The 25,041-nt window shown below is 45.7% G+C and overlaps 1 protein-coding gene across 1 annotated transcript; it reads left to right on the top strand.

Annotated features, from left to right (window-relative positions):
• The first annotated feature begins 249 nt into the window (after positions 1 to 249).
• On the top strand, positions 250 to 23,403 carry LOC311343871 (protein phosphatase Slingshot homolog 1-like). The gene is made up of 14 exons (XM_084468842.1): positions 250 to 536; positions 4,097 to 4,134; positions 5,414 to 5,514; positions 7,102 to 7,166; positions 8,242 to 8,363; positions 10,083 to 10,151; positions 12,034 to 12,099; positions 13,217 to 13,411; positions 15,334 to 15,427; positions 16,353 to 16,481; positions 17,130 to 17,176; positions 17,269 to 17,415; positions 17,645 to 17,845; positions 22,327 to 23,403. The coding sequence occupies exons 1-14, from the start codon at positions 456 to 458 to the stop codon at positions 22,976 to 22,978; spliced, it is 2,007 nt and encodes a 668-aa protein (XP_084324968.1). The 5' UTR covers positions 250 to 455; the 3' UTR covers positions 22,979 to 23,403.
• Positions 23,404 to 25,041: the final 1,638 nt, after the last annotated feature.

Genomic DNA, 25,041 nt, shown 5'->3' with positions numbered 1-25,041 from the left:
GCTCTATATGATGCCTTTCAACAAATGCTGCGATAGTTTTTTGATAGCAAAATAGAAGCAACTAACAACGTGCAATTCTTTAACTATTTCTAAATCAGAGACAGGAATAACGCACTACAAATTCCAGCCCTAATCCAAAGCAGAAACTCAATAATGATTGTAATATACGTGCATCGCAATAACACGTAAGCGCTAGCTTACTACATTCTATTCTGTTTGCTGTCTTGAGTGCGCGTCGGCCCTGGAAACGCTTCTTTCTCATAGATACTTTGATTTAAAATGTGTGGATTGTGTGCCCGCGGGGACTAGTGAACGTATAATGGAGTGGCCAGCTCCTTGGAGGGATCGATGTGAATAACGCTGTCCATCATTAGGTTAGTTTAGGTAGCGGCACCAGCAGCACATCATCAGCCCAGGCCGTCCGCCGGTGCACCTCCAGCCCCGCAGCCTCCAGCATGGCGCTGGTGACCCTGCAGCGGTCTCCCACCCCCAGTGCAGCATCCACCGCCAGCACCGCGACCACCGCCGCGGGGGAGGTGAGTCTGCTGGGAGTGAGAGGAGAACGGTCGGTCGTTCAAAGGAAGCTGAGGTTACCATAGTGGTACATGTAGGCCTGCTGAGTGAAGCTAGGCTATCTGATGTCTTTAGTGCTAGGGGGGTTCATTTAGCTTTCATTGTTTGGGATGAGCAAAAATAATGGTGAACACCACACCATATAACGGTTTGAAAGTTAGTAATATAGTGTTTCACAGAGGGAGTGTTTATGGCTTATTTGCGTATTGTTTTATGGTCGGGCTAAGAGGAGCAGGCAGCGCAGGTTAGCAAGACCTTTAGCTGCTGTGGCTAGCTATTGATGGACTGATGGGTGACATAGTGCCCAGTGTACTGCAGTGGTTAGTGTATTGATGGTCTGATGGTGACATAGTGGTTAGTGTATTGATGGTCTGATGGTGACATAGTGCCCAGTGTACTGCAGTGGTTAGTGTATTGATGGTCTGATGGTGACATAGTGCCCAGTGTACTGCAGTGGTTAGTGTATTGATGGTCTGATTGTGACATAGTGCCCAGTGTACTGCAGTGGTTAGTGTATGTATGAACTGATGGGTGACAGTGTTTGATTGGTATCGCATTCTGTTGGTTCATCATGAACAATCATTAATGCTGCACTCCACTACTGTTGCTGATCACACAGTGCTATCACAATTGTTCAACTCTAATGTTAGGTATAATGTGATGGAAGATGCATTTTAGTTAATTTTGAAATTGCACTAATTGGGAATGAAGTAGCTAGGTGCTAATATCAAAAAGATTGATAAACATAGAAAAAAGTACTTTATCAAATTTACACTCTTGATGGAAAGGTGTGGATTTTCCAGACTGTTAAATAGTATCGTGGAGGGGGGAAAACTATGTTATTCTCATATTTCAAGTTGGTTTAAACTTAGCATTAGTGGTTGTTTGCCCAGGGTGATGATCGATTATGTACTTCTGTGCTCCAACTATTATTAACCTTAATTTTCAACTGCAGGGAATTTAGATATTGCGTGTGGTCTTACTCACTTGGGCCCACTTGTCCAATATACACAAGTTACACTTGTTCAATAAAGCTTTTATTATTACTGAGTTATTGTGAACAGGGGCTTTGAACGGTTAAGCCTGTTTAATTTCCAATGTCTTTGAGTTAGGATGTTTCTGTTGAGCCCTATTTTTAATGGATGGGCTGCAAGACAAGTAGTTTGACACTGCACATACATTTTCTGTCAACACGATGAAGTGTCCGATGTTCAATAGTATGTATGAGAGTGACATTTATATTTGAAATAATTCTTCAGTCTAGCCAGGTTACCATGTAGCAGAGGGAATGTGATGGCACAGTATCACAGCACAGTATCACAGCACGTGGCTGCTGCAGCTATGATGTCATCGTTTGGCCGGTCTTGCAGGGTGGTTTCAGCAGGGGATGGGGCGTAGTGGATATATAAACTAGGCCTGTGAAATAAAACAATAAATTATCATATTGTGATAGACTTTGATCAATATCAATATAAAACATGTTCGATATATATCGATAAGAGACTGGTCCACCAAATCTAGCAGATGGAATTGTTACACAAACACGGTTCCATACTTATTTACAATATTTGAGTGTTTTTCATTGTTGTATCGACATTGGAGTGTTTATCCATGAAGAACAGTGGAAGGTCATATTAAGTGTTAAACAGTGTGTTTAAATCCAGCATGGTAATTCCTAGTCTTTTTAGGTCATTAAAATGATCAATAGTTATCGATATCGATCAATATGATGAAGTTATATTGTGATATGTCTTTCAGCCATATCGCCCAGGCCTAATATAAACCAATTCATTCAACATCATACACTACTCTGCTGTTGCTTTCTTATGTGTAATATATAGTATGTTTTTGATACTGTTGTTGCTGCTTAATATATTAATACTATTTTTGTGACATATCAAGAAACATATACTTTGTATATTCATATCAGACTCCTGTATTATATAAACTTGAATGAGTTGAAAATGTGTCTTGATTGTTGTTATGCAACATGTATTCAAATTCAAATTCAAACAAACCTTTATTGATAACAATAAACCTGGTCATTGTACACTTGCATGCACAACGAAAGTGGGCCATCGACCAGTCCAACACATAAACACAACACACATGGGGTAGACAGGACCGGAAGACAGGGTGAGAGAAAAATACAGCAAGACATAAGGAGAGGGAGGAGAAAAAAGGCAACCCCCAGGCTATACTCCAGGGGGAGTACAGTGTGGGAACAGGAAAAAAAAAAACACCTCAGCACATAAGCACATAGTCACAACATGAGAACACAAAACCAGCAACGGAGGGGGGGCGGGGGGGGGTTAACCAGTACAGGCAAGCAGCCACCCGGTCATATGCAGCCGTTAGGTGCTGGACACAGGCCCGTCTTGTCGTACTGGGGGGGAAGCCAAAAGCGGCGAAGGCGTGGGATGGGGGTAGAGGGGGGTGATTGTAAGGACGAGACGAGACAGGACAAGACAAGACAAGAGCAAAGCCAGGGTCACGGGGAGGAGAGGAACAGAAAGTGCGACCGCCTTCGCTGAGAGCCAAACGAGAAGGACCTGTAGGACCTGATATGGCCAGAAGGAATGTGCTCTCAACATTACTAGACAATGGCACATTTTAATTTAACAAATAAGCCTTCACACAGACTCCCAGTACAGTACAGAGCATTAACGCACTGCAGAATTAGAACCAAAGCAGAACCAAAAGCTCCTCATAGAACTTGTAAATCACTACTGTGAAGACAGTATAATAAATGCATGCTTGCATATTATGAATCTATTATGCTATTATAATCATGAACAAAGTAGACTTCAAAGAAACCTATTGTATGCATTAAACTTAGTATAACAAATAAAGAAAAACACACGTTAACACACTTTGTTGTTTGTTTCCGTTTTGGAGTTGTTTCAAGATGTTAGTTATTTTGCCAATCAGCCAAGTCAAATTGAACTACAACAATACCGCAGACAGGCACTTAAGAGGGAATTTAGTGTTTTGTTTTTTTAATTATATATTTTTAAATTATATATTTAAATTATAGTCCTCTGGGTATATGCACAGTGGTTAGAAACGGTACAATTATCTTCAAAACAAGAATTGAGGGTTTGTATTCACAAGAAATATTGGTTCTAAACAGCTATTGACTTGTCATTAAACTGGAGCCAGTCGTTGAATTAATTTGCCTGGACATGGAACCAATCTAGCAGTGCATCTTCCGCCCACTGGGGGGCATCATTGAGGCTTATAGCTGATAGCGCTGTACAATCCTCTGGTATATAAAGCATTTAAAAACTGCTTAGTCATTGGACTGTTTTAAATCTACTTTGTCAGCAATATGTTTTACTTTATGTATTTTAAATAAAACAATGGCGTCCCATGACTGACTACTGTGAGAAAGCATTCAGCTCTTATCCTCTAAATTATTTATATATATGAACATTATATTTGGTACAAATATATAATCAACCTTTTATAAATAGTAATGGATTTTTCATAAAGGACATTTTCAATGTGTTTTATTTTTCAGGATTTTGGGAGTGATGATGAACGAAGGTTAAACCAGAGGTAAGTCATTCCTCTTAGACTCGCAGAAGCATGGAACGTCTTCTTGCCAAAGTGATAGATGTTTTAAAGACATGAACATGACTATGAGACGGGAAGAAGAAATTCAACACAGGGATGCAGGGACTACTTCTAAAGCAGATCAGTAATAAAGTGTTTTTTTTATTTGTTTAGGATGTTATGCCTTTCGGCTTGAAATCAAACACACTATCACAAATAAATAGGTTATGATTTGAAAGTTAAAAAAAACATAAAAAAAACGTGTACATAATGTCAGCATAACATTTACCATACAAATGTTGAATTGCTGCATAATATAGACGAGATACGTGTGTGATAGATATCTATGGTTACAACCTGGCTCAAGAGTTTGCAACAACAGAGGGAGGCCACGAAAGACTGAGAAAATGCATGAAGTCTACAACCACACAGAACAAATACAAAATGTCCGTCTGAACGTCAGGGAGCTTGAGCCAATTGGGCAGGGCATTTTCTTGTTTCAGCATAGTAGTGGGAAAGCAATATACTATGCGTTGATCATTGCTAATACTTAGCAAACCTATCTGAGTCTGACCACCATGTTGCGCCCAGCCTACAGCTGTATGTCCTGCAGGGTGTTGCCGCGCAGTCCTTACCCTGGTCCTAACCCTGGTCCTTACCCTGGTCCTTACCCTGGTCCTTACCCTGGTCCTAACCCTGGTCCTTACCCTGGTCTTTACTCTGGTCCTAACCCTGGTCTTTACCCTGGCCCTAACCCTGGTCCTGGTCCTGGTCCTTACCCTGGCCCTAACCCTGGTCCTGGTCCTAACCGTGGTCCTGGTCCTAACCCTGGTCCTGATCCTAACCCTGGCCCTAACCCTGGTCTTTACCCTGGCCCTAACCCTGGTCCTGGTCCTAACCGTGGTCCTGGTCCTAACCCTGGTCCTGATCCTAACCCTGGTCCTGGTCCTGGTCCTAACCCTGGTCTTGGTCCTAACCCTGGTCCTAACCCTGGTCCTGGTCCTGGTCCTAACCCTGGTCCTGGTCCTGGTCCTGGTCCTAACCCTGGTCTTGGTCCTAACCCTGGTCCTGGTCCTGGTCCTAACCCTGGTCTTGGTCCTAACCCTGGTCCTGGTCCTGGTCCTAACCCTGGTCTTGGTCCTAACCCTGGTCCTGGTCCTGGTCCTAACCCTGGTCCTGGTCCTGGTCCTAACCCTGGTCTTGGTCCTAACCCTGGTCCTAACCCTGGTCCTGGTCCTAACCCTGGTCCTGGTCCTAACCCTCCTCTCTTGTCCTCCTCCAGCCTCAGTGAGAGTTTCTTCATGGTGAAGGGAGCGGCTTTGTTCCTGCAGCAGGGCACCAGCCCCCAGGGCCAGCACGCACCGCCCCACCACCAGCACGCAGGTCAGCTGTTTCCCTGCACCATCACAACCCCCACTCCAGTCAATGTGGATGTCATGACAAGTCCTTTATTCAGACTGTTAAAAGCCATGCATCTCAATGACAACCGACAATTTGTGGATGGAGGTAGAGATGGGTAGAGTTTACTATCAATCTATCTTCGATTGTTTGCGTCAGGTTTGGTTTCAGATTTAATACTTATGTAGATGGGTTGTCAGTTCAACCAAGAACTCTTGTGTACAATATTGCTGCTGGCTGTGGCACATGCTAACTTTCCTATTTTGTATAAATTAATTAAGGTCCTTTTTTTGGTTTATCTATGTTCTTGGCCAATTTAAGTTTTAAATGTCTATGTGTATTATTTCTATATTTAATATACATATATTTAGCAACGTGTGTTTAGGTAAATCTGGATAACATTCAGAAACACAGACTAAGAGACTAAAATGCCAGACTAAGAGCCATTTAATTCAGCCTCCCCTTGTCACCATGTTCAACCATGTTCTGTGGGTTGTTTCATATGTAGAGGTGATCGAATATAGTGTGATTTGGTCGTCCTTTTAGATACATTCAAATTGTATGAATATGTTTCAAACATTTTCATATTCAACATGCCCAATCCGGTACATACTTAAATACACTACACTTAAACATGTACCCATTTAATTGGTATTTTACACCTTTTGGGCACCACCATTGTTCTGAAATACTGCGGCCAGCGGTAGATGTTTTCTACATGAGCAGACAGTCTGGGCTAGTTTAAGCCCACATTCGTTTAGAAAAGCCCCTGTTGAGTTTGTCGGCGGCCCTTCACATTAACTCTCAGCTACCACACCCTTTCACAGCCTAAGTCACTCCGGACCATGTCTAGAGAATCAGGTCCGTACATAGTCCGGAGCTACCCTTTCATGTAGCACACAGAAAAATGAGAATTGTCAGTTAATACAATTAACTGCCTAAATGTAGGCAGTTAATGCCTACATTTAGGCAAGGGGAGGCACCTGTGTAGAGCATGCAGGAGGAAATTGAAGATTGTAGTGTTTTATTAAGAACACATCGAGGATGGCGGACAGTTAGTCCAACTAGAAAGTATTAATGTATTGCAATATTTATCATAGAGCAATGAGTCTGATACAAATCGTATTGTGTCCCATGTATTGTGATACGTATCCACAATTCATATTCTGATTCATAACATCATCAACACTCACTCACCCGAATTCACGCTGTGAATTCTTCTTCTTAAAGGTGACATATTATACCACCATGTGTGAGTGTGATTAGCCGTTATAAGCCGTTTTGAAAATTGGCCTATTTCCGATTTTCAAAACGGCTTATAACGGCTAATCACACTCACACCTGGTGGTAGAATATATCCCCTTAAATGTACTACCACCTACTGGATTGGAGTGTGTAGAACAGGATCTAGTCTTTGTGAATCTCCAGTTAATGACCAGCTCTGTCCACACATGGGCTGATCATCTAAATCACCGTCATCTAAAGTCTGTCTGTCTGTCTGTCTGTCTGTCTGTCTGTCTGTGTGTGTGTGTGTGTGTGTGTGTGTGTGTGTGTGTGTGTGTCCGTCCATAGGTGACTTACCTCAACACCTTCAGGTGATGATCAACATGCTGAGATCCGAAGACAGAATCAAATTGGTAAGAGGTGGTAAAGAACACACAGTCACACCCAGATATGAACAACATGTAGCGGATCTCATCTTGCACTCAATGCCTTATACTGCCCATTGGAGAATGCTTTGCTTTCAGCATTAAAATGCACCCTGTAGCTTTTCTTTTCATCACCATCACTGTTTGATTTATTTATAACTTAAAGTGTTCCGTAGGTCAAGGTTAAAAGGGTAGTTCAGGATTTTGGACATCGGATCTCATTTTCAAGTGAGCCAGTGTGTTATTTATCATTGGAGACCGTTTTCAACACTTTTCATTCAGTCCTTCTAGTTGCAGAAATCTCTGGTGCTAGGCTAGCGCAAGTCAAGGGGAACTGCTAGCCTGCCAATAAAAACAGTTTTACCCAGTCCACAGTACACCCGAGGCAAACCAATTATAACGCCCGACTATCGATGTGTTGATAGAATAATATTAGAAATAAAACTATCCTTTTATCGCAATGATCACATTACATTTTGGGGTTAGGGTTAGGGTTAGACTACTTTCTCAGCAGCTTTGCTCCGGTGTAGCAACCAAGTCACTACAGCAGAACGTAAACAGAAGTGCACTCCAGGTAATATCAGGCCGCCGCTGCCGTAGCTTGCTTCAAACTACAGGGATTATAAACTAAATGCAATGCGATGCAAGGGTAAGTTTATTTCTAACACTATTCTATCAACACAGACATTTACATCGATAGTCTGGCATTATAATTGGTTTGCCTCAGGTGTACTTTGGAGTGGGTAAAACTAGAAGGACTGAATGAAAAGTGTTGAAAACGGTCTCCAATGATAATTAACACACTGGCTCACTTCGAAATGAGATCCGATGTCCAAAATCCCGAACTACCCCTTTAAATGGGTAGTTCATGGGTAACTCACCAACTGCAATGATGACTAATGATAAATACCAGCATCCCGCATCTTATTGGAAATGTCTGCTGGCGGTCAGTACAGGGCTTTTGATCCAGGCTCTTTGGGTGATGGTGGGGGTGTGTCTGCAGGCGGTCAGTACAGGGCTTTTGATCCAGGCTCTTTGGGTGATGGTGGGGGTGTGTCTGCAGGCGGTGCGTCTGGAGAGCGGCTGGTCGGAGCGGGTGCGTTACATGGTAGTGGTGTACACAAACGGGCGCCAGGACACAGAGGAGAACATCTTGCTGGGAATGGACTTCACCAACAAAGACAGGTAGGAGGAACTCCATCACCTCCTACCAACACCACCCTCTCCATCACAACCACCTCCCCCATCACCACCACCCCCTCATCCTCCACCTCCATCACCTCCTACCAACACCACCCTCTCCATCACAACCACCTCCTGCATCACCACCACCCCCTCATCCTCCACCTCCACCTCCCCCATCACCACCACCCCCTCATCCTCCACCTCCATCACCTCCTACCAACACCACCCTCTCCATCACAACCACCTCCTGCATCACCACCACCCCCTCATCCTCCACCTCCACCTCCCCCATCACCACCACCCCCTCAGCATTCACCATCATCACGTTTATTATCTCCATCACCACTAGAGCTGAACCATTAATCTAATTCAAACCTAATTCAAAACACAATGTAATAGAACACGATTTTCAAATCGCAAAGGCTGCGATAAAAAAAGTTGGAATCAGAAACCCCGGGCCACGTGGGGCTCACACGTACGCGGCACTAGCGGTAGATGAAGGAAACAACTTGCCCCGCTACGCTTTGATTGGTTGATGTTGCCATAAAAAAAACCTGACAAAAACCCGACCGAGGAAGCAGGGAAAAGCGACCGAAAAGCGACCGTTCATATGAGGAAAACCGACCGTTCATATGGAGTATAACTCCATATGAACAAGATTCAAAACGGAGTTCATAGGGAAAGATATGATCAAAATGGTGACCATGGCCAGGTTGATGGCTTCGATTAATACACTGATAAACCATACAGCATGCCCCCCCACACAGGGTTTGGCAAGACTGCCCTACCGGGGCTTTTCAAAAACATGCATGAGTTTTTCGTTACTACTGCGGACATATGGTCAAGTCGCACATTTTACATGTTTATTTCAACAACTTTTGAGTTATCTACATGTCTTTAGAGTGATAGAGCCAGATATTTGTTATTTTTTATATTTCTGCATTTTAGTTTGTGTGATTTGTTACTGACTGGAGATCAGTAAGACTTGTATGTATTTTTCTTTTACAATTCAATGGTTAAATATAGATATTATAATTTGTGCATCAATTCATCTCAACACATCGGCCTGGCCTACAGGAAAGAGCAGTTTATATGTTGACTTATTCCATTGTTGTGTTGTTCATACTATAGAATGATTTATTGCTTGTGTTTAGTGAATAATACAGAAGATAAGGAGCTTTGAAAATAAAAATCGCGTACTAACTCGCAATCGCAATATTGGTCTAAAAAAATCACAATTCGATTATTTCCCTAAATTATTCAGCCCTCATCCCCACCATCAACTTTACCTCCACAACCTCCACTTTCAACTGTACCCACTCCCTCCCCTCCACCTGCATTCTCTTCAGGGCCCCATTTCTGACATTAGAAACACTGCCATATCCTTTAGATACATTGAGTCTTCCCCCTGGGCGTGTAGCATTAGAAACACTGCCATATCCTTTAGATACATTGAGTCTTCCCCCTGGGCGTGTAGCATTAGAAACACTGCCATATCCTTTAGATACATTGAGTCTTCCCCCTGGGCGTGTAGCATTAGAAACACTGCCATATCCTTTAGATACATTGAGTCTTCCCCCTGGGCGTGTAGCATTAGAAACACTGCCATATCCTTTAGATACATTGAGTCTTCCCCCTGGGTGTGTAGCATAGCAAAGTCATTTGTGTGGGCGCTATCATTTCTCACACATTGTCCCTCATGCTTTGCCCTCCCGTCAGTAAGAACTGTTCCATCGGCATGGTTCTTCCTCTGTGGAGCGACACCAAGATCCACCTGGACGGAGATGGGTGAGTCCTGCTCTCTGCTTTCCCCTGCTGTGTAGTCAGTGGTTACTATAGACTAGAGCAGACCTGTCAAACCTCCTACTCTACCTCATTTATTTGGCCCGCAAGAGCTTCAAAGGCACGTCTTAAAAAAAAAAAGATGTGCAACCTGCGAAATGATGGCATTATGCCACCAGATTGCAGTGTTTCCAAACAAGTTGCTAACAAGTTACTAACAGATACATGTTTGAGCTACGAGGCAGTTTCGCTGATGGCTGATGAGGATGCTAAATGTAGCCTCCAAAAAAAAAAAATTGTCCAAGAATTAAAAGGCAGACTGCAATAACAGCCCAAAATGATGCAGCAGTGAAAGCTAGCTTATTTGTCACTGAAGAAATCGCCCGAGTTTCAAAGAAATGTGCTTAGATATTATTTATGTAATTGCATGAACAATAGTTGTACACTTGAATAAATAATTATCAAATGCAGAGACAGTAATTTAACAATATGTTAATGAATAGTTACATTTATATAGTCTAACAGTTACAGCCAGCCCTTTTGAGGGCAACCATAATGCTGATGGATACAGCAAGAGTCTAATCTATTGGTTAGCTCCGCTGGTAGCTTTTGCATATGGGGCTCTGGATACGTCACCTCCTTGTATTCTTCTGATTGGTCGTAGTGTTATCCAATTGTGTGCAGTGCTATTTTCAAATGCATGCTCGGTGCCGCCACTCGAGTTGGGCCGTTTTCATTACTCGTTGCCAGACCCTACAGCGTTCTAGATGTGGGTCTGGATTTCCAGGCTACGTCAACATAGTAATCAATGCCATTTTATGACCAAACTATGACCAAAAGAATGGGCACCAGCGGCGTGTTTTGAGTGGACGATGGGGCTTTGCCTGGGCAGCGGTTGACTGTCCCGACCGAGATAAAGTTGAGCTTTTGGGAAACTTAACGCCACAGTGTGTGTGGATGGTGAAGCTCCGTCTAAGCAGCCATTTATTTATCACCCACGTCCGAGGGCTAGGATTCCCGGACGCCTTTAGTATACTACGGTTAACGTCGCTACAGTGTGTGGCGCATTTCATATACCTGTACAACATCGCTCATTATAACAATCATACACTACAACGGTACTAAAAGAGTATCACAAAGTTGCCGTGGGCCGTAACCATGGCGATGACACTTCCCCCTCTTTCCTAGAACTCTGAGTCAAAAAGAGCCGGTGAGCCACCGAGCCACCGCAATTTTCTCACGGACACCGCAGTCCACCGCTGGAGAGACAGAGCTCCACACGACCACACACACCGCTGGAGAGACAGAGCTCCACACGTCCACACACACCGCTGGAGAGACAGAGCTCCACACGTCCACACACACCGCTGGAGAGACAGAGCTCCACACGTCCACACACACCGCTGGAGAGACAGAGCTCCACACGTCCACACACACCGCTGGAGAGACAGAGCTTGGTAGTGACGTCAGACTACCTCGGAGAATGTAGTCTGACGTCACTAAAGAACGCTATCTGCGTTCAGCAGAGTGGAACGTTCATGTAGTGTTTTAGGGAGCAGGGCTAAAACATAGGATTCTACCCCTTTTTTTCTCTAAATTGGGGACTTATTTCAATAACCGTGATAAAATGGTATAGATTACTATTTTTACAATCACAAATAATACAATAAGACAAATGACCATGTTTAAAACAAAAAAGATGTGGTTTTGGATTCACTGGCTCTTTAAACTGTAATGGTATTATTTAGTACTCATATCGGTACTCTTTATCGGCGAGTACCCAGTGACTAAGTATTTGTACTTGCTGTATTTGTACTTACTGTACTTTGTACTTGGTCTGAGAAAAAGTGGAATGGGTGCATCCCTAATCTGTATTTTACCTCCCAAGGGGGTTCACCGTGAACACGGTGGAGCGGACTCACGTCTTCAAACCGGTCTCCGTCCAGGCTATGTGGTAAGGAGTACAAAGTGCTGTGTTTGATATCAACAACTCTTTCATCCCCAATGAATTTATCAGTTTTTTGTGAATAATTCATCCACTTTTTTTTCCTGTGGAAAAAAGTCCTGCTAAATGCCCAAAAAGTGGATGACCAAACACATAGAAAGTGTGTTCAAGGCAGCTCTGAAAGAACACCTCAGAAAATATGTGTTGTGTGCTGTGTTTGATATTTACATTGAGGGCATTTAGCAGACGCTTTTATCCAAAGCGACTTTAAGGAAGTCAAAAGAAAGAGAAACAACAATATATCGCTGTCTGTAAAGTCAGGATGTTCATAGAACCAAGTGCCAAGCACTAACCATCACTAGGTTAACCCATTCCCCGTATACAACAAAGATAGCTAGGATAAGACGCAACACAATGCCAAGTACTATTTTTTTAGGAAAAAAATAGTACTTTTTTTCCTACTTTTTTAGAAGAGCTTTTAGGAGAGTAAGGGAGGAGGAGGGGCGGTGGGGGGTAAGGGGGAGGCTATGCAGGGTCCAGGTGAACTCTGAACAAGTGAGTCTTGAGTCTCTTGCGGAAGCTGGTGGTCTCCGCTCAGGGAGTGCCACCGCTGCGGAGAGTCGTGACTTTTGGCTGCTCTCAGCGATGGCGGTACCAGGCGTCCAGCTTAGGGAGGTGAGCGGAGCGGGGGGGTGTGGTCTGACCAACGCTTGGAGGTAGGCAGGTGCAGTACCATCGACTGCCTTGTAGACCAGCATCATCGTCTTGAATCTGATGCGATATCAACAACTCTTGCATCCCCAATGAATTTATCCAAGTTTTTTTTCTGAAGAATTTAACCACTTTTTTCCTGAAGATCTAATGTGTTCACGGCAACTCTGAAAAAAACACCTCATAAAAAATAAAAAAAATCTTGGAATTATAATTTTTGAAGTTGAGTTGTGCGACTTGATGTCATTAACAATATCAAACATGGGTGTTTTTTGATGTTTTAACACATCATTTGATGTGTAATTATGCAATATGTGTTTGTATCGCTGACATATATTTCTGTGATCATAGCAACATGGTGGTTGTTTAACAGTGCGTACTGGCATGTTGCTGTGTCGTCCTTCCCCGCTGGCAGGTCGGCCCTGCAGATCCTACACAAGGCATGCGAGGTGTCGCGCAGACACAACTACTTCCCCGGGGGCATGGCCCTCACCTGGCTGGGCTACTACGACAGCTGCGTCTCCTCAGAGCAGAGCTGCATCAACCAGTGGAACGCCATGACGGACCTGGAGACCACACGTCCAGACTCGCCCGACATGTTTGTGGACAAGTCAGTGTCAAGTCAATTGAATTGAGTATAGCCAGTGGCGCCAACTTCAGGTCAACATTGGGGGGGTCACAAATAATTCGGTCAAATGTGTTCCACCAAAAAGTCTATAGTCTATATCACTTCTCCAAAGTCCTGCTTTCAGAATTGAGGTTCAGAACAGTAGTTCATGAATTATTTACGAATTATTTATCTGTAATTGATTCCATTTTTTCCAAATTGTGGTCTTGATGATGTATGATTTAACCGTTCCATCAATTGACAAATGCGTTTTATAAGTGCGTTACGAGTGGCGGGGCGTGCACTTATTTTCCATAAACATGCCCGAATAAATGGGAGTAGGCCTAGCGTAATTACATTTCAGTCACTAATTTAGAAATGTAGAAATCATGGAAGTAACTGACTTCACACTGCTCACTCGCATCGTCCAGCGGGAGGGGCAAACCGGGCGCAAACTGTTCCCACCTGCAGGCTAACGGAAAGAGACGCCTGTCTGCCTTTTTGGTGACTCTCTGATTGTATTGATCAGGGCCCGGTTTCCCGAAACCTTGTGCAGTATGTTACAGTGTGAGGTCTGTGTGGCCCCCAGTGCAGTAGGTTACAGTGTGAGGTCTGTGTGGCCCCCAGTGCAGTAGGTTACAGTGTGTGTGGCCCCCAGTGCAGTATGTTACAGTGTGAGGTCTGTGTGGCCCCCAGTGCAGTAGGTTACAGTGTGTGTGGCCCCCAGTGCAGTATGTTACAGTGTGAGGTCTGTGTGGCCCCCAGTGCAGTAGGTTACAGTGTGTGTGGCCCCCAGTGCAGTATGTTACAGTGTGTGTGGCCCCCAGTGCAGTAGGTTACAGTGTGTGTGGCCCCCAGTGCAGTAGGTTACAGTGTGTGTGTGTCTGTGTGGCCCCCAGTGCAGTATGTTACAGTGTGAGGTCTGTGTGGCCCCCAGTGCAGTAGGTTACAGTGTGTGTGGCCCCCAGTGCAGTATGTTACAGTGTGAGGTCTGTGTGGCCCCCAGTGCAGTAGGTTACAGTGAGTGTGGCCCCCAATGCAGTAGGTTACAGTGTGTGTGGCCCCCAGTGCAGTAGGTTACAGTGTGTGTGTCTGTGTGGCCCCCAGTGCAGTAGGTTACAGTGTGTGTGGCCCCCAGTACAGTAGGTTACAGTGTGTGTGGCCCCCAGTGCAGTAGGTTACAGTGTGTGTGTGTGTGTGTGTGTGTGTGTGTGTGTGTGTGTGTGTGTGTGTGTGTGTGTGTGTGTGTGTGTGTGTGTGTGTGTGTGTATGTGTGTGTGTGTGTGTGTGGCCCCCAGTGCAGTAGGTTACAGTGTGTGTGGCCCCCAGTGCAGTAGGTTACAGTGTGTGTGTGTGTGTGTGTGTGTGTGTGTGTGTGTATGTGTGTGTGTGTGTGGCCCCCAGTGCAGTAGGTTACAGTGTGTGTGGCCCCCAGTGCAGTAGGTTACAGTGTGTGTGGCCCCCAGTGCAGTAGGTTACAGTGTGTGTGGTCCTCAGTGCAGTAGGTTACAGTGTGTGTTTGTGTGGCCCCCAGTGCAGTAGGTTACAGTGTGTGTGGCCCCCAGTACAGTAGGTTACAGTGTGTGTGGCCCCCAGTGCAGTAGGTTACTGTGTGTGTGTGTGTGTGTGTGTGTGTGTGTGTGTGTGTGTGTGTGTGTGTGTGTGTGTGTGTGTGTGTGTGTGTGTGTGTGGCCCCCAGTGCAGTAGGTTACAGTGTGTGTGGCCCCCAGTGCAGTAGGTTACAGTGTGTGTGGTCCTCAGTGCAGTAGGTTACAGTGTGTGTGGTCCTCAGTGCAGTAGGTTACAGTGTGTGTGGTCCTCAGTGCAGTAGGTTACAGTGTGTGTGGTCCTCAGTGCAGTAGGTTACAGTGTGTGTGGCCCCCAGTGCAGTAGGTTACAGTGTGTGTGTCTGTGTGGTCCTCCAGGCCGTCAGAGAGAGAGTGCACCGAGGGACTCCTGAAGGCCAAGCTCCGCAGCGTCATGAGTTACCAGGACCTGGACAACGTCACGTCCAAACAGGTGAACACAAAGCACACCAGCTTCAAGCAGCTGCTTCCCTGGACGCTCGGGTTCACTCAATCACGAATAGGCTTCAAAAGCCATCATCTATTAAAATGGGATTGCCCAGGGGATTCCCAAGCCACTACTGCTATTTCAGTGTTTTTACTGGTTGGATAGGGGGATGTTTGTGCAATGGCACAATGGAAAGGCTGATTCCATGAGATGAGGTGAAGGCATCGAGTGTTCGCCACGTTTGACTTGGTGATAAAAAATAATATGAATCTATTTATATTTGAAGCTCCAGTTTACTATACTGCCTTCTGTATACTCTGATAAGGAATCAGTTCCCCTCAGTAAACAACATTAGTAAAGTTTGTAGGCTGCTGCTAGAGACCCCTCGACTACGTAGGCTACCGTCAGACTCCCGGCTCCTGTGTAGTGTGAAGCCAAAGATGCTCCCAAGTCCCTAATTACTTCAGTAAAGACGCATCAAGTTGACTGTTAAGCCAGCAACATATGCCACCAACAAGGAGGAAAACTTGTAATAGTGTTGGATATGAGACCATAGAAAGAAGTGGCCAATGCAGCGTTGGCGGAGTTATCTCAGAGCGAGCCTGCTATGAACCAGGTCCGCTCATGTCACTTCGGACAGAAGTGTTTTGTATAAATTCTAGGGCTGGAGGATATGAAAACGTGTAGAAAACAATATCAGAGTCAAGGTCACCTCAGACCTTCACAGCATAACAATATACATTGATGTACAACAATGAGTACAGAATAGTTTGTGGATATGAGCTAGTGGTTAGGGTCTTTGTCTCCCAGCAAAAGGTTGTGAGTTTCGAACCTCCTATCTGCCAAAGTGCCAAATCAGTAAATGGAACCAATAGGAGTAATAATGACAATGATGCCACTCGGAAACAGTCAAGAGCTTTCTGTGTTTTAGATCCGCACAGAGCTGGAGCAGCATATGAGCTGCAACCTGAACGAGTACAAGGAGTTCATCGACAACGAGATGCTTCTGATCCTGGGTCAGATGGACAAGGCCTCGCTGATCTTCGACCACCTTTACCTGGTAGCTACTTGCTAGTAACCGCCAGGCAGAACATTCCATTACTTATAATTGAATGATTGATTTATCTTTCTATTGATCATTTTTTAAGTAAATATAACAAACGTTAACATTTTACCTTTTTACTGTTTTCTTGTCCTTGTCAGACAAATCAGGCAAATGTATTTGTATTTAGTCTTGAATATGAATATGTTGGCTGTCTATGGCTGTGGTAACATGTGATGGGCATTGGCCATGTGGGGGGGTCTGATAGTAATGGTGAGTGTGTATACATAATCCAGGTCAAGGCACCGCTGTGTCCCAGTGGGAATATGGGACGGAGAAGATGTAAACAATAGGAGTTTTGATCATTTCCACAGACCCGACACATTTGGATGAACATGAATTTCACTGGCCCAACCACCCGCCAAAAAAACCTTAACGATCAGAAATTGGAGTCTAGAAAAGAGAACCCAGATGTCCCCTACAGTTGAAATACCCATTACCTTTACCATTATCCATTAGCTTTACCATTATCCATTAGCTTTTTATAGGACTTCAAAGGTTGTCTTCCAGATATAATAATAACATCTTTGACTGGATAACAGCTACTGTAGAGAAGGGCGGTACAGAACGAGGAGCAGTGTTGACGATGTGTTTCCTGTCGCCCAGGGCTCAGAATGGAACGCGTCTAACTTGGAGGAGCTGCAGGAGACGGGGTGAGCACCTGCTTTGACCCAAGATAAAAACACAAACTAACAATCATTTGAAGTGTAATTGACTAAATGGGTGACCCTCCCCCCCCCCCCAGAGTGGGCTACATCCTCAACGTGACCCGGGAGATCGACAACTTCTTCCCCGGGACATTCTGCTACCACAACATACGAGTGTATGATGAGGAGGCCACAGACCTGCTGGCCCACTGGAACCACACCTACCACTTCATCCTCAAGGCCAGGTGAGTGTGACACCCACACTGTGTGTGTGTGTGTGTGTGTGTGTGTGTGTGTGTGCGTGTGCGTGCATGCGTGTGAGTCCATGTCATGTGTACGTCTTTTCATCTGGTTGTTTTACCTTAAAGGACTACTTTGGAAATATCTGTTCAATCTTTTCAAGTGTTAACGGGATATGTTATGTTTTTTCGAACCCCGCAATTGAATCAAATGGAATGCCACCTTCCATAACAGGAAGAACAACTCCAAGTGTCTGGTGCATTGCAAGATGGGTGTGAGCCGCTCGGCGTCCACGGTGATCGCCTACGCCATGAAGGAGTACGGCTGGTCTCTGGAGAAGGCCTACGGCTTCGTCAAGCAGAAGAGAAGCATCACCAGGCCCAACGCCGCCTTCATGAGGCAGCTGGCCGAGTACGAGGGCATCCTGGACGCCAGGTAGAGCCCCGCACCGCACCCCAGCCCGGGGCCTCACCGCCCACAGGCTTCTGCTGACATCAGCGCCTCCACAATTGAATTGTTCACGAATATCAGTGTGGCCTTAGCTAGGCAGCAACTTATCACACATATGTGGCCTTATGTTGTGAACAGAGCTGATATCTATGTATCTATGTATACAGTATGTCTGTGTGTTATATCTATTCATCTATATATAAAGCAAATGTTCAGTTACACTGCGCACGAACACAGGGGATAATGTAAGTACATTGGGGCCCTATCTTGCACCCAGCACAATTGACTTTCTACCCCGACGCATGTATCGTTGCTAATTTGCACCCGGCGCAAAGCTGATTTTCCCCCGCAGCAAACAGGCACCACTACACTTGCACCTGGAGAGGCGTGTCGGCGAAAAGTAGAGGCATGTTCCGGCGCAAATGATACTTGGTGCTATTTTACAGATCAAAAAATTGCGCCACTGCAATTGCACCACTGACCGAAAAATACCTGGTCTAAATGCACGAGCGGATAGCGCAGTTGGTGTTGCTATTTTGAGTGCCAAGGCAGGTCGGAACTGGAACATAAGCGTACACACACTTAGGCTATACACAGCACAAAAACTATTTGAACAACAAAAAATAAATCTATCTAAGCCCCCCTCTGCCTTGGGCCCTCCCAAGCCTGTCCCCCTCACACCCCCAGTCCGTCGGCCCTGCTGGTGAGTGTATACATAATCCAGGTCAAGGCACCGCTGTGTCCCAGTGGGAATATGGGAAGGAGAAGATGTAAACAATAGGAGTTTTGATCATTTCCACAGACCCGACACATTTGGATGAACATGGATTTCACCCGTCAAAAAAACCTTAACGATCACAAATTGGAGTCTAGAAAAGAGAACCCAGATGTCCCCTACAGTTGAAATACCCATTACTTTTTTATAGGATTTCAAAGTCGCAAAAGGTGCTATTTCACCGATCAAAAAATTGCGCCGCTGAATGAAAAATACCTAATCTAAATGTACTAGCGGATAGCCAGTCAGTGTTGCTATTTTGACGTGCCATGGCAGGTCGGAACTGCAACATACGCTTACACACACGTAGGCTATACACAGCACAAACATGCACACGATTAGCCTAATTGAAATATTATGATGTTGATGATTGTTCATATGTCTGAAACTGCATAGAAATAGCGTGTGGATTGTGGGGAAAAAATTCCATAGGGGCTGCATGAATGAACACTGTAGTAGGCTATGCCATGCATTAAAATAATAATAATAATAATAATAATAATAATCTTGAGCAAAATATATTCCAGCCTTCCAAAACAAAATCTTGTTTTAGGATAAATGGTTGGTTAAATGATTTGGGAAAGAAAAGCTGATACAGCGGTAACCTTTAAATAGGGGTGGGAATCTCTTGGCACCTCACGATTCAATTTGATTCAGATTCAGAGATCAACGATTCGGTTCTGAAACGATCATCGATGAATCTTGATGCAACAAATTATTATTATTTTTTTTTTTACTTTAATTTTTATTGAGTTTTTAACATATCACAACTGCACATAGTCAGATCAACTTACAAACGTTAATTTAGTACAGATAGGACAAAACATTCAATAAAAAACAAACAAATAAAACAAGAACAAACAAAAACAGAGCCTGTGGGGAAAACATGATGTATACCAAAAGACAAAATACATAAAATAAAATAAGCACAGTTCAAGTAGCTGCCTTACACTTAAACGAATACAGAGTGAGAGCAAGTGTCCTTATAATTTGTCCAAGTAAAGTATCCACTTCTGCCATCTTTTAGCATACAGATCTACTCTCAAACCTAAAACACAAGTCAGTCGTTCCATTGTCCTTATTTCCTGAATGACATCAAGCTATTGCTGCTGTTTAGGTGAATCAGGCTTGTACCAGCTTCTAGTTATGGTTTTCCTTGCTGCTGTGAATATTTTTACCAAGTATCGGTCCAACTGTAGTGTAACCAGTGAAATGTGTACAAGACAGTGCATGACAAAGGAATCTTATATCCAAGCACATTAATTAAGACTGAATGCACATCTTCCCAAAATGACTTCAGTTTTTCAGAACTCCAAAAAATATGTGTGTGGTGTGCTTCTAAGCAGCCACATTGTCTCCAACATGGTTGGGGTGTTAAAGATGCTTTACTGCTGATTTTAGGTGTAATAAAAAACCGCACCAAATTTTTCTAGTTGAACATCAGCTGTCGTGAACTTGTGGAAGTATGTTGAGTTACACACATATCATACCATACATCCGACGGAATTTCTACACTTAATTATTTTTCCCACCTTCATTTTAGATATAATGTTGAGTTGCCCTTACATTCCATAATACTTTCATAAAACATGGAGATTACTTTTACACATTTACTATTTGGCTTATATGCATTCATCATATTCTTTACAACTGGGTTTATTTCGTAAGAGATTTCCATCTTCAATTCTTTGTTATAATAATCTCTAAATTGTATATACCTAAATAAGTCCAGATTATGAAGAGTAAGCAGCGATTTTTTTTATGTACATTTCCATGCAGGATTTTCAATAATATATATACATCTGAGTTTGCTACTCAGAGTTCAATCACTTCCTACTTATATGATGATCATTAAAGACAATCAACAGATGAATTATTCATATTTAATTTGCATATACACGTGTACATGCAACGTGTATATGCAAATTAACCGATAGACCGACATGTGTAACCAGTCAAAAATATTCTGGACAGTTTGCCCATTAACGGTTTACCGTTGACATCCCTAGTCTATACTTCTGTCTGTGTGTTCTATATCTATACATCTATACATCTGTTTGTGTGTTCTATATCTATACTTCTGTCTGTGTGTTATATCTATACATCTGTCTGTGTTATATCTATACATCTGCCTGTGTGTTATATCTATACATCTGTGTGTGTGCAAAGAGGAGAATAGGAGTGATGTGATCAAACTTTCTCGTTCCGGTCAGTAGTCTAGCTGCAGCATTCTGTTCAAGCTGTAGACTTCTCGTGATAGAGTAAGGTAGACCCGAGAACACTGAATTACAATAATCCAGTCTTGATGATATAAATGCATGAATCAGTGTCTTGCAATGTTTCTCAGGTGGAAGAAAGCTATTTTAGTTATGCTTCTAACATGTTGGTCAAAGCACAGCAGAGGGTCGAACAGGACACCAAGATTTCTGACACATGCACTCTGTGGGATGGCCAAGCCATCCAACCACAGTGAGACTGTCTCCAATTTTCTGGTCCAGTTTTGAGCTGATAATTATCATCTCTGTCTTCCCAGTGTTAAGCTGCAGGAATTTCTGTGACATCCACCTCTTCACTGCAGCCAGACAGGACTCAACCTTCTGGATCTGGACTGAGTCTCTTGATTCTACAGGAATAAAGAGTTGGGTGTCATCCGCATAGCAGTGGAAGCTAATTCCAAAGCTGCGTATAACGTTGCCCAAGGGAAGCATGTAGATTGCAAAAAGCCATGGACCAAGGACCGACCCTTGTGCTACACCAAAGTGTAGTTTGCAGTGCTTTGATTCTGAACCCTCATAGAGCACAAACTGTGTTGTATCTGTGATGTAAGCCAGAGAAGAGCCGTACCCCCAAGCCAACATACTGCTCAAGACGGTGAAGAAGAATGCTGTGGTCGATCGTGTCAAACGCAGCACTAAGGTCGAGCAACACAAGCATCAAGCTTGTATTTGTATCCAAAGCAAGAAGGATATAATTTACCACTCTTGTCACAGCAGTTTCAGTTGAGTGAAAGTCCTGAACCCGTACTGAAAAGGTTTGAAGAGATTGTTTGTCGTCAGATAGTCGACGATTTGCGTTGCTACAATCCTTTCCTGTACCTTGGACAGGAAAGGGAGGTTCGATATAGACCGATAGTTGCAGACTAATTCAGGATCTAGACCAGGCTTTTTGAGTAGCGGCTTTATCACCGCAGCCTTGAAACTAGAGGGAACAATTCCCGTAGAAAGCGAGAGACTCCCTTCCAAGAACCTTGGAAGGGAGAGGATCCAACATACAGGTTGTTGGTTTCGATGCCTTTATTACCTTTTCAAGTTCAACCAGATGGATTGTCTTGGAACTCCAGGAAAGTTGCCTCAGAGTTCCCCATCCTATGGGGCAAGAAGTGCCCCATAGGATGAAGTGTTATATCTATACATCTGTCTGTGTTCTATATCTATACATGTATACTTGTGTCTGTGTTCTATATCTATACATGTATACTTGTGTCTGTGTTCTATATCTATACATGTATACTTGTGTCTGTGTTCTATATCTATACATGTATACTTGTGTCTGTGTTCTATATCTATACATCTATACTTGTCTGTGTTCTATATCTATACATGTATACTTGTGTCTGTGTTCTATATCTATACATGTATACTTGTGTCTGTGTTCTATATCTATACATCTATACTTGTCTGTGTGTTTCCAGTAAGCAGCGCCACAACCGGCTGTGGCACCCCGACATGGACTGTGAGATGTCCACCGACGGCCGCCCGGGGTCCCAGTGCTGCCCGCGGGCCCCAGCGGAGCCCGGCGGCGTGTCGCCGTCCCGGCTGACCCCGGGCCGGGTGGGGGGGCTGGACGTGGACCCCGCCTACAACAACTACTACTTCCGCCGGCTGTCGGACTCGGCGCTGGACAGCGAGCCGTCCACGCCGGCGCACAGCGCGGCGCCGCCGCCGCCCCTGGACGCCCACGCGGTGTTCATCCAGATCGAGGACGTGGAGCGCGACGCCCTGCTGGACGACGAGGGGCCCCCGCCCCACCCAGGGGCCGCGGCGGGGGGCGGGGGCGGGGCGGCGGCGGCGGCGGCGGGGGGCGGGGCGGCGGCGGCGGCTGGGGGCGGGGCCCTGGAGGAGCTGCGGCTCCGCCTGGAGTTCAGCACCGTGGAGGAGGAGGACGAGGAGGAGGTGCGCAAGGAGGAGGCTGAGATGGAGGTGCTGATGCATCCTGATGGAGGAGGAGGAGGAGGCACAGGGATGGACTTGGTATCACTGAATGAGAGTTCAAACAACAACAATAATAACAGAACCAACAACCAGCGCCTCGCTGTGAGCTTTGAAACCAGAGCAGCATGTTGACCCCCCCCCCCGTAGTTTTTAGACCTTCTGTGTGTGTGTGTGTGTGTGTGTGTGTGTGTGTGTGTGTGTGTGTGTGTGTGTGTGGGGAACACCCATGAACTCCACCCAGCCCCGGGACCAGGGGAGCCCCTCCCGCTCCGGACGCCTTAAGCCTATCCGGTCTTCCTCAGCAGCAGCCCTCCGAAGACCCTCCCCCCTGTCCGCTGAAACCTTCCACTACCCAGCTCCTCCTGCAGCCTGCCTGTAACCTCCTCCTGCTCCTCCTCCGGCTCCTCGTCCGGCTCCTCCTCCTCCTCCTGACATCAGGATGAGGTGGAGGGGGGGACGGTGCTTGATGGCTTCCTGAGCTGCAGAGTATGGAGCCTCGTACGGAGGAGAGCCATTCTGCAGCCCTAGTCCTCCCCCAGGGCCAGACCCCCCAGGGCCTAGTCCTCCCCCAGGGCCAGACCCCCCAGGGCCAGACCCCCAGGGCCAGACCCCCCCCCCCCAGGGCCAGACCCCCCAGGGCCTAGTCCTCCCCCAGGGCCTGGTCCTCCCCAGCCCCAGACCCCCCAGGGCCTGGTCCCCCGCTGCACCCAGCTGCTGGAGAGGCTCTGGATTGGAGCTCCTGCTGCTGCGACCTGTAGGGGCCCGAACCTGTAGGGGCCCGAAGAGGGAGCTCACTCCCCTCCGAAGAGGAGGAAGAGCCGTCTCTCTTCCCTGGGGACCTCCCCTGGTCTCTCACGCCGTGCACTGCGGAGCTGGATCCGCACACCGGGGGGTCTCCTTGCCGGCCCCCGGGGGCGGCGCTGGAGAGTGAGGCATGCACACGTCTGGGGGCTTCACCACGGCCCTCAAGCACTCCAACACCGCTAGCCCAGCTGGATGGCCTCCGGCTGTCCCGCCATGACCTGTTGGCCCGCCATGACCTGGGACGCTGTTGGCGTCCCAGTCCCCAGAGCAGGGGCCCGCGTGGGACTGTCTCACTGTGGTCAACATCCCTCGGGGCCCAGGAGGGCAAGAGGGCGGAGCTCAGAGGGAGTGCTGGTGGGAGGAGGCGGGGAAAGGCTTCCCCTCCCCTTGCTCCGTTCCTCTGAGGAGGTGGAACCCGGGAGTCCTCGGGTGAACCATACGCACACGTGCCAGTTTGGTCTTTTCAAACAAAGGAAGAAAGGCCAGCATTTGAGTGTAGCGTGCGTGCGTGTAGCGTGTGTGTAGCGTGCATGCGTGTAGCGTGTGTGTAGCGTGCGTGTAGCGTGCGTGTAGCGTACGTGTAGCGTGCGTGTAGCGTACGTGTAGCGTGCGTGTAGCGTGCGTGTAGCGTGCGTGTAGTGTGCGTGTAGCGTGCGTGTAGAGCGCGTGTCTAAGCCATCCATTCACCTCCACCTTGGTTTGTTGTGTGGACACAAAGAAAGTGCCTTTTGACCCCCGACCCCAGTGGCACTGAGCGGCGGGCGATAGGACAAGGCTGTCCAGACGCTCACAACCCCACCAGTCCAGTACCGAGGCTGTTTTGTTTGGTTTTGACTTTGTGGTTTGGTAGTGGTGACAGCGTTTCAGAGTAGGCTTAATAGTTACCTCATGGTATAATCATTGTCACGGAAACACTGGCCTAGCGCTGTCTTGTTTTCTTCGTTGTTTGTCTTTTTATGCAGTTCTTTTATCTTAGGTTACTCAAGAAAATCAATGTTCTGATCGTGCGTTTGTCAAAGTGACAAAGCCAAACGGTATGCAACTTAGCATCTATGCTGTGGACATTTTTTAGGGAAGAAAAAACAAAACAGCATTTAGTAAAAATAAATATACATGTCTGATGTGTTTGAAACTGTATCAGTATCAACTGATACTGATAAGATAGCGAGTTATCTTCTCGTCCAGCACGAGTTCAAACCAAGTATTACCATGCGGTCAGCCTCCCACTTCAAGTGGGAGGGACTAATATCAGTCCCTCTCTGTGGTAGAAGTTCAACCAACTGTAGAATAGGAACAAACTAATTGGGAAATAGGTGTGAGTCCCTTTAGGGCTGCAGCAGATCAAGTGGCTGGCGACTAGAGGGGTTGCCGGTTCGATTCTTGGTTCCCTG

This window comes from Micromesistius poutassou (genome assembly GCF_964030765.1).
Source record: "Micromesistius poutassou genome assembly, chromosome: 5".
In the NCBI taxonomy this organism is placed as follows: Eukaryota; Metazoa; Chordata; class Actinopteri; order Gadiformes; family Gadidae; genus Micromesistius; species Micromesistius poutassou.
Note: the sequence above shows the minus strand (reverse complement) of the source record. Positions and strands in the feature narration are given on the sequence as shown.

Excerpts from the sequence above, each read along its gene's own strand:
- LOC311343871 (XM_084468842.1), top strand. The coding sequence starts at position 456 with ATGGCGCTGGTGACCCTGCAGCGGTCTCCCACCCCCAGTGCAGCATCC. Across the intron at positions 537-4,096 it reads CGACCACCGCCGCGGGGGAG|GATTTTGGGAGTGATGATGA; the intron begins GTGAGTCTGCTG and ends TTTATTTTTCAG. Across the intron at positions 17,846-22,326 it reads GAGGGCATCCTGGACGCCAG|TAAGCAGCGCCACAACCGGC; the intron begins GTAGAGCCCCGC and ends GTGTGTTTCCAG.